General features: G+C 43.7%; 1 protein-coding gene across 1 annotated transcript; it reads right to left on the bottom strand.

Annotated features, from left to right (window-relative positions):
* Positions 1-2,758: 2,758 nt before the first annotated feature.
* Positions 2,759-3,564, bottom strand: LOC123449766 (alpha-amylase/trypsin inhibitor CMd). Its single transcript, XM_045127089.1, has one exon. The coding sequence runs from the start codon at positions 3,445-3,447 to the stop codon at positions 2,932-2,934; it is 516 nt and encodes a 171-aa protein (XP_044983024.1). The 5' UTR covers positions 3,448-3,564; the 3' UTR covers positions 2,759-2,931.
* Positions 3,565-10,391: the final 6,827 nt, after the last annotated feature.

Here is a 10,391-nt window from a genome sequence, read left to right as displayed (position 1 = left end):
CCTAGGAAGTCCCTTAAGGCGTAGCTGTAGCTGAAGGATTCCTGGTGCCGTCGACACATCTGTTTATGGCGCCATTGGAAGGTCTTTTATGCAGTAGCATAGCTGGCATCAGTGTGCGGCAGGCCTCACCTGCGAGACGAGACGTTCTTCAGCATCAAGCTTGACGAGACCTTCGAAGTTTCTGTGGTACGCAATGATGACAAATGTTTTTTCGTAATTAAGCATGACTTCTGTTTCTTTGCTTCAAGATGTCATTTCTTTTTTTACAATTCGACTAGTTCCTCCCTTGCCATGCAAGAAGGTTTATGTTGGAGAGGCTCGGTTTCGAAGACCACGAGAGTATGGAAACGAGGAGAGCTAACCTGAGGACTATACATGGTCACACGTTTGTGATGAAAGTAATGAATTCAGTTTTTAACACAGAAATAGGGTGCCCAAATCCGGAAGATCTTTGCAAGGCATATGGATTTCAGGGGGGTGTGGAAATAACCTACGATCTTCGTCCTGAAGATAATATGTCACGTAACATCGACATTTGGGCGACATGTTTCCTGTTTTACCTCCATGTGAGTTCCTCAACCATATTTGTTAAGTAATTTGCATTCTATATTTAGAAATAGTTGATGTTCATTCATATACTAAATTTATTAAATTATAATTTACATCTTATATCGTTTCTTCGAGTGAATTACAGAAATTAATTGATACGACACACTACACGTATGGATCACATCTAACTTGGGAGGAGAAGGGTGTTCTTCTCTACTTTCTTGTTAATGTCCTGGTTGGTAGGAAGAACTTCCCGTATAATTTGGGAACTGGTCCAAATTATACAACATGGACACCATCTATGTACCTATAAATTTTCATGTAATACACCCTAAATATAATACATATGCATTGTTTGCTATTATAAAAGCATGGAGTGCTTCTGTCGTCCGTCGTCGCGGCTATTTTACAAATAAGCCCTTGTGTTTTATGAAAATAAACCTGAATACAAAAATAAGTGAGAAAAAATGATTTGTTTTTTATAAAAAGGACCCTGGCAGCATCACTCCGGCGCGCCTCCGCCCCTTCTCCTTCTCCCCCGTCCAGAGCAGGGAAGAGAGCGCGCCTCCCCCCCACGGATCCTCCTCCTCCCCCTCCCCTCGCTGCGCGGATCCGTCTGCGTCGGGGTCTCTCGCGCGCTGGCGGGTCGGCTTCAAGCGGGCTCTGCTTTGAGCAGGGTGAACGGCCGGGGAGAGGCCGGGCAGAGCGCTGCAGACAGGTCGCCGGCCGGGGAGAGCACGGCGGACATGCCCCCGACAAAGGTAGCGGCAAGATCAAGGCTAGCTGGCCTTCCAGCTCGCTCGTCAACAAGCAATGAGAGAGATGTAGCGAGAGAAAATAGACTGAGCGAGCTCATGGCTGTGTAGCACGGGATCCGTCATGGTGGTGTGAGGTAGCAGGAGGAGGAATGGAGATGATGTGTGGTGGCTGTGCAGCGAGGGATCTGTCATGGTTGTGTGAGGTAGCAGGAGGAGGAATGGAGATGATGTGTGGTGGCTGTGCAGCGGGGGATCTGCCATGATGGTGTGAGGTACCAGGAGGAGGAAATGATGTGTGGATACGGAGCATCCAGTGCGGCTCATTGAGGATTTGGTGACGGTTGCTTCTTTCTTTATCAATGTTGTTGCTGGATCCGCCAATTAAAAAAACAATGCTCATCCATTGAATTTATGTGCGACTATTCATGGCGTTTGAACAAAAAAAATGAATATTCTTTCAAAAATGGTTATCTGCTAGGTGTCTCTTGGGTTCACTGTGATTATTTGACTGTACCGCCTTACATTTTGTTGGCAACATTTTAAGTTAATAAAAACATCTGCAACTACGAATGACAAATATGACCCCTCAAATGTTGGCGGACGCATCGACGATATTGACCGGACACGCCTCAAATTAGCATCACTATAGCCGAACATCTCATACTAGAATTTTATATTCATACAAAAGCATGTAAAATAAAAAAAACCTACATACTACATAGCTACACCTCATCAAATATGTCGACTATCTGCGTGCCCTCCCGCGGATACATGCGCGGCAGTTGCAGCTCAGTTTCCTTCGGCTGCTACGCTCTGACCTCCTTCGTCACTGAATTTGGCTTCGGACGATGAGCCGGAGCATCGTCATGCGGCGTTCATACTGCAACGACGGGCAAGACGTCCGTTAGACCGCCTGGTTTCCGAACGAGTATGCGTGAGACTCCATCGTCAGGTCGCGTCATACTCCGAAAAACAATAATATTATAAACTATAACCGATGTTTATCAGAACCCGGATATAAGAAACTGACACATGGAGCAAGTTTTAGGATATTTTTAGCCTGTTACAACGCACGGACATTTGTACTAGTATAAATTCATGAATATATAAATCGTGGAGGCTTCTAATTAAGGGTCATAAGAATAACTAAGATAACACCAAAGCTTGAGGGAAAAAAGAAGAAAAACCCAATGACCATATCCGCACCAACCACCTTATGATACCTCACGAACGAGAAGGATCTTCAATGATTCCATGGCTCCAATGATGTAGAAAAGGTGAGGCATATAGCTAGGCTCCAGACGTGCCATTGGCTTGTGGAGGTTAGAGACAACGATGAACAGGCCTTAGATCTGTTTGTAATCTTTATTTTTGTCATAGCTGTTTTTATTATGTTTGGACTTGGTTAATAACTTGTATCTGCCTTTGGCCTTTGACAAAACAAGATGATAGAGTTGAAATTAAAGAACCACAAAATGGTTCTCTTTATTCTCGTTCATAGCAGATAGCCCACACATGTTGAGCGTGCGGAGCTCACATATGCATACATGCACACCACACGCACACGCCTACGCCTATGTACGCAACATGCATGCTTATTCACGAACGACTGATTTTATCATCACTAGATCCACAGCGGCTGTTCCACGGCGGGGCAGTATCGAACGTTGTGAATGGTCGCCAAGTTGCACTGCCCCGGGGCGACGAGTAATCTGACGAAGTCCCGTTGCATCTCCCTGGGGCATCCGGGCAGGTCCATGAGGCCGCTCTGACCAACATTGCCGGTGCTCGGGTCCACGGGCTGAGACGGTACCGGCAACGCCATGAAGTAGCGCAGCGCCTCGCACCGGCACTGCTGGGGAATTTCTGCAAGCTCCTGGCAGCAATACAACTTGGCGAGGTATGGCTGCCCGGGGTAGTTCAGCTCCGCGGATGTCATCCATTCGGGTAACTTCGACCCGGGAGTGAAGACGGCACAAGTCTGCTGTAACACATAGTCGCGGCAGTGTCCGAGCAGATTGGTCGGAAAAGCCACCCCTGGGGAGCAGTCGGTGGCGGCGGCGGCAGCGGCAGCGGCGGCGAAGACGGAGACCATGACGGTGGCCAAGAGGAGGAGACTGCGGCTGGACTTGCACGCCATATTGTCCTAGCTGAGTCTGCAGGTTCGTTGGTGTAGTTGCTTGAGTGTATGCTACATGTACAACGCAGGCTTGCATATATACCCAGAAAAAGTTGAGGGTGGCAGGGTTGGTAGCAACTAACCAAATTTGTTGTGTTGTGGAGAGTTGGAGTGCACTTGATCAATTTGTTGGAACGGAGTCTGGAGGGAAATGCAAGCTGGCTTTTGCGTGGAAGCGTTGATGCCGCATATTTTCGCATGTTGCTAGCAGCTCATTTATCTTGTCAATTAAGCTAGTTTATACGTGCCAGTGTTGCTAAACCAATAACGGAGTTTGGTTTTGCATGCAGTTAAGAACATGTGACGACTGTGCGTGTGAGCAACCCCCCTTTGCAAATCATTGTTTTAGAGTTAATAGCAAAGCACAAGAGACAGCAGCAGCAAGTACCTTATTGCTTGCTGGGGATATTTATACACACAAAGCACGGTAATAAACTTGACTGGTACCGTTAGTAAGCAAATGAGGGTACCGATCTCCAACTGATCAACCCGTCTAGAAGAGGAGTTAAGTTTTTCTTTGAGAGAGGCAGTTAAGTTTGAGGCCCAGCCCATACGCGGAGCTGACAAGAAACTGCTGGGCGTACGCCGTGTTCCCCTACTTCAACGCAGTGCAGCACGGCAGGAGCGCGAGCCGTCTACGCTCAAGGTGACGCCGAGACTGGCGGCGGCCACACGCTCAACATAAAAAAACAGATCTTTTGGCCAGAACTTTAGTTTTAACAAGGTTTAGGTCCGAGACTAATATGAGCATTAGTCCCGATTTTAACGTCTGAAAGCGTATAGGGGTACGATCAGAATTAGTCCCGGTTTAAATTAGACCTTCTATCACAACCCCTTTAATTTTGGTTGGTATCACCAACCAACCGGGACGAAAGATAGACCATTAGTCCTAGGTTGGTATATCCAACCGGGACTAAAGTCTTTTCTATGTAAAGATCTGCCGTTTTCAGTTCGAGTCCAAGTTTTTTCTTCTCTCTGTTTCCTTCCCCAAGTTCAAGTTGATCCTCTATTTTTGTCAAGATTTGTCAAGATTGACGGCATTCCATCTATCCAATGGTTTTAAAAGGTTAGCAACTTCATCATTTCATCTTTCATTGTAAGTTTAGCTCGTTTCATGTTCTATAAGTATAATTTTATTTTAGAGTAATTATGTGAGAGTTTTATTTGCTTTATATGCAATTTGAGCCCAAATTGACTTTTTAGTTTGCATGTGTGTAGGTGTGGTTTACTTACTGCCTTCCCGTCGCCGTCCTCACCTCGTCGATCGCATGTGCCGTCCCGTCGGCGGTACCACCTCGGTGAGCCTCTTGTTTTTATCATTTTTGTAAAAAAAAACTAATTTGTATGATTTAGATAGTTACTTGTATAATTTTTTGTTATATATATAGTGCCATGGTTTTGATATTCGTCCTCGTCAGCCCTCGTTCGGTTTATGATTCGGATGTGGTATATTATTTTTTATAACTATTTGTTTCTTTTCGTGTTTATCATAATTATGCCCATCTAGTTGACATAGGTGTTTTTATCTAGGAGGTATGTGAACCGAAAATTTCAACTGACCCTCTTGTCGAGAAGTTAAATTTAGTTAAAAAAGAAAACCATTATTTGAAGAAATTTTTTGAAAAAAATTTGAAGAAGAGAAGATGAAATTGGAGTTGTATGTTGTTGATGTCGTCGATGATCACAAAATCAAGATGGATGCAATGCGCTTGAAGATTAGCAAATATATCATTAATAAAAAAAGGCTTGGTATCATTATGTTGTTGGATCTATTATTACTTTAGTTGCAATTTTGATTGCATTTGTTGTTGCATTTAAATGTTTTAGATAGTTGTATGCTGTTTTATGAGAAGTATGTATGAACTTTATGTATATATTTTTGTAGTAATAATATCTGGTCACTACTCTACTGTTGGATCAATTATTACCTTAGTTGCGTTTTTGATCGCTTTTGATGTTGCATTTAAATGATTTAGATAGTTGTATGTTGTTTTATGAGAAATATGTATGAACTTTATGTATATATTTTTGTAGTAATAACATTTTGTCAGTACTCTACTTTGGTTTTAATATGATGAACTTATATTAATTTGGTCACATCAATGTTGTGTAATGAAGATGAGACGGCAATGGATGTAAGATGACCGACGCTCTCCCGAGTTCATTAATGGCCTGCATAATATTATGCTTGTGGCTGAAGCAAACAAGCAGAATAGTTTTATGTGTTGTACATGTCGTGTGTGTAAGAATAATAAGGATTACTCTACTACAAAAGTCCTTCACAACCACCTGCTTTAGTCCGGTTTCATGTCCGGCTATAACTGTTGGACCAAGGACGGGGTAAGAGGTGTTATAATGGAAGACAATGGAGAAGAAGTGGATGATGACAACTATCCTAACTTCCCTTAATACGATGGTACTACAATGGGGGGGCTGAAGAAGAGGCATCAGATGAACCCGCTGATGATCTTGGTCGAGCCATTGTTGATGCACATAGAAACTGCGAAAGTGGAAACAAGAGGTTGAAGTTGGAGCGCATGTTAGAGGATCACAAAAAATTGTTGTACCCAAATTGCGAAGATGACAAGAAAAGTTTGGGTACCATACTGGAATTGCTGCAATGGAAGGCAGAGAATGGTGTATCTAACAAGGGATAATGAAGTCCGGCGAGGTATATATACATATATATATATATATATATATATATATATATATATATATATATATATATATATATATATATATATATATATATATATATATATATATATATATATATATATATATATTAACGAGTCTTTCTTCTCTTAAGCCTCCGGATCGAGCCAATCTTCTAGAAGGGTACGAGGCCGGGCCAAAAAGTTGGGCGGTAATATAAAGTTAAACATCGATGAAGTCACGGAAGATGGCGAACCGATTGCTCCTCAAGAGAATACCCGTAAATTTATAAATCAATGCAGAGTTACTGTTAGGGATCAAATCCCGATTACCATTCGAGAATGGAATAGGCCAAAGGTAGATCGAGGAGTTAGTTACATTGACAAAAGATCGAAAAATTTGCTTTGGGATACACTCATGTTACATTTCAACCTACCAAATAGTATCACATATAGCGAATGATTGAAGGTCAAGCGATTTTCTCTTAAGAAGATGGCCACACAATTCAGGAGTTGGAAGAAAAGATTATACAACGACTACGTCAAGGCAAAAAAGAAGACTCAAGAATTCACTCGAGCACTAAAGAAGATAAAAGATCACTCGGACGCATTTGTGGAGTGTAATAAATCGGCTGAAGCTCTGGAAACTTCAAGAAAATAAATAAGATAAATGCTGAGAAAAGGTTGTAGAAGGGGTCATTCCATCTACAACGGATTGGCCCGAGAGGTCCAAGACTTTGTTTTATGCGTATGTGGGAAAGTTGGACCCAGCGACAGGGCAGATTATTGCAAAGGTAGATCTTAAAACAACCTTGGACGCTATACTTGAAGCAATAGATGATGCTCGAAAGGGATTGTTCCAGTACGAGAGAGAGAACGACGGGCTTACACGTGCCCTCCAGAATCCTGGACACGGAGGACAAACAAGAGGCAAAGGCGTTGTTTCGTGGGTTCAGGGGTTTTTAGAGTGGAACGACACTTATAGAAGCCGTTAGAGAAAAAAGAAGCAGGATGCAGACCGGATTCAGAGGGTAGAAAGAAGTAACAAGGAGTTGCATCACATATTAAAGCGGCGGCAGGATCAACTGGACACATTTAGCCAGCAAAGGGCATCTCCGCAGCATGAGCAAGCAGTTCCAGCATTGCATAGCACCGTCCTATCTATGCGGAAAAGCAGCATGGGTTCCACAGGGGTCCAAGCCGATGATGTCGTGCTGGCTCGCTACCCCGTGGATGATATCAAAGAGAGGACAGATTGTGAGCTACACCAGAAAATGAAGAACATGTCCGTGAAGGTGGCGGTCGGCTTTGCTTTAACGAATGCACCAACCATCCATGGCAATCTGATTCCAGCTGGCTATGCTAAAGTCGGGTGGATGAAGTTCTGCCAGGATATATGAGTCACTAGAGCTTGACATTCCTGGAGGTGAAGGTAAGAGGATAAGCCGTACATGGTGCCATTGTATGTGTTAAAGCATATTTCTCCGTTTGTGGTTTTGGTAATTGATGACAATCCCTATGGACTAATGGTTGCCTTAAATTATATTCGAAGGATTTGTCCATAGGCACTTCTTGAAGTCCATCTGTTGGTTTCAAGGAGTTTATATGATAACCAAGGTGGTATTCAAGGTATTATCCGAAGAATGGTCATAAAGACACAAGGTTGATCAAGACTAAGAGAAAGAGTAAATCAAGATTATCAACACACAAAGCGTACAAGATGTACCGAGAAGGATCAAGTGATCCCATGGTATGGTAAGTATTGTCCATAACGCTTTTGTGTACTAACCCATGGTCTTCGTAAGAGTTCTATGTGGGGTTAGGTGTGTTTCAATGGGTTTGCGTCAAGAGGAAGATCTCATTCAACCTATGAGGGATGACATCAAGTGGTTATCGTCATTAAGATTGCGGTGTGCAAGTTCAAGTGGAGCATCACGAAGATATCATGCCTGAAGCTTGCCGTCCATTGTGGTGGCAATGGACTTGTGAAGATGTGCTGAAGAGTGGATCACCCATAATGAGTATGGGGGCAATCAAGAAAGGTGGTACATCTTGAGTAAGCCAAGATCATCGTCATCTAGATCAAGAGGACTAGGTGCAAGGTATAGGTTTGCCCTTGATAGGTTTTTCTATTTTAGGATAGATTATCGTACTATCTAGGGGGGCTCTCAAGTGAGTAGATTGATCGTATCGTTCATTGAGAGCTCAAACCATTTGCATCCTTGCATCATATTTCTTGGTCCTTGTTTGGTGTTTCTCTTTGTGAGAGAGCTTATGGTCATCTTCGTGACAAGCTCGAGTTCATCGAAAACGGAGTCCATATGCATCTTCTATGATGTTTTCGATGTTGGAAGTTTTTGTCGGCTCGTCATTCATTGAGGTTTCACATCTCTATACCATTGGCATTTTCATAACTGCATGTTCTTAAGATTTCCAACAAGCTTTGGTTTGCTCGATTCAGAGCTCATTTGCAAAATTTATGGCAGGTTCAGTTCAACAGTTGTTTTTCTCTAAACAAGTGGTAGTACCACTCGGTACCACGGTAGTACCTTCCCGTGTGTAAGAGCGGACGTAGTTTTTTACTACCGCCCTCAGGTGGTAGTACCGCAACTGTGTCCGGTTATATCGTGCCGGGCTTTTTCACACCCGTAGCCTGAGCGGAGGTAGACACCAAAGTAATTTTTTACTTCCATGTACCTCCTGTGGCAGTTGGATACTGCCATGCGGTAGTACGGTCAGGGTGTGCGGTAGTACCGCTCTCACGGTTCTATCACTCGTTGCCCCGTGCAATAGTTCCTCCCTCTGCCACCATTGTGTGTGCGGTAGTACCGCACTGGGCAGCGGTAGTACTGCTTTGCTCGGGCTGAAAGTATAGGGGATCAATCGTAGTCCTTTCGATAAGTAAGAGTGTCGAACCCAACGAGGAGAAGAAGGCTCTGATAAACGGTTTTCAGCAAGGTAATAACTGCAAGCACTGAAAGTAGCGGTAACAAGTGATGGTGTAGTGAGGTGAAACGTAGCAAGCGAAAAGTAACAAGTAACAAGTAGTAGCAACGATGCAGCAAGGTGGCCCAATCCCTTTTGTAGCAAGGGAGAAGCCTGAACAAAGTCTTATAAGAGGAAAAACGCTCCCGAGGACACATGGGAATTTTTGTCATGCTAGTTTCATCATGTTCATATGATTCGCGTTTGTTACTTTGATAGTTTGATATGTGGGTGGACCGGCGCTTGGGTACTGCCCTTACTTGGACAAGCATCCCACTTATGATTAACCCCTCTCACAAGCATCCACAACTACGAAAGAAGAATTAAGACAACGTCTAACCATAGCATTAAACTAGTGGATCCAAATCAGCCCCTTACGAAGCAACGCATAGACTGGGGTTTAAGCTACTGTCACTCTAGCAACCCATCATCTACTTACTACTCCCCAATGCCTTCCTCTAGGCCCAAAGATGGTGAAGTGTTATGTAGTCAACGTTCACATAACACCACTAGAGGAAAAGACAACATACATCATATCAAAATACCGATCGAATACCAAATTCACATGACTATTATCAGCATGACTTATCCCATGTCCTCAGGAACAAAAATAACTACTCACAAAGAATAATCATAATCATGATCAGAGGTGTAATGAGTAGCATCAAGGATCTGAACATAAACTCTTTCACCAAGTAATCCAACTAGCATCAACTACAAAGAGTAATCAACACTACTAGCAACCTTACAAGTACCAATTGGAGTCGGGAGACGGAGATTGGTTACAAGAGATGAACTAGGGTTTGGAGAGGAGATGGTGTTGATAAAGATGTTGATGGAGATGACTCCCCTCCGACGAGAGGAGTGTTGGTGATGACGATGGCGACGATTTCCCCCTCCGGGACGGAAGTTCCCCCGGTAGGATCGTCCTGCCGGAGCTCTAGATTGGTTCTGCTCAAGTTCCGCCTCGTGGTGGCGGAGAATCCACGAAAAAGCCCCACCCTGATTTTTTTCTCACACAAAACCCTTCATATAGCAAAAGAGGGGGGCCAGTGGGCCACCAGGGTGCCCACAAGCCCTGTTGCCGCGGCCAGGGGGGTAGGCTGCGGCAACCAGGCTTGTGGGCCCCTGGCAGCTCCCCTCTGACACTTCTTTCGCCCAGTATTTTTTATATATTCCCAAAAAATTCCACGTTGATTTTCAGGGCATTTGGAGTTGCGCAGAATATAGGACTCAGACTTGCTCCTTTTCCAGTCCAGAATT

The sequence above is a fragment of the Hordeum vulgare genome, chromosome 4H (assembly GCF_904849725.1).
Source record: "Hordeum vulgare subsp. vulgare chromosome 4H, MorexV3_pseudomolecules_assembly, whole genome shotgun sequence".
Taxonomy (NCBI): domain Eukaryota; kingdom Viridiplantae; phylum Streptophyta; class Magnoliopsida; order Poales; family Poaceae; genus Hordeum; species Hordeum vulgare.
The sequence above is the reverse complement of the archived record's forward strand: the minus strand, read 5'-3'. Positions and strand labels throughout refer to the sequence as shown.

Excerpts from the sequence above, each read along its gene's own strand:
- LOC123449766 (XM_045127089.1), bottom strand. The coding sequence starts at position 3,447 with ATGGCGTGCAAGTCCAGCCGCAGTCTCCTCCTCTTGGCCACCGTCATG.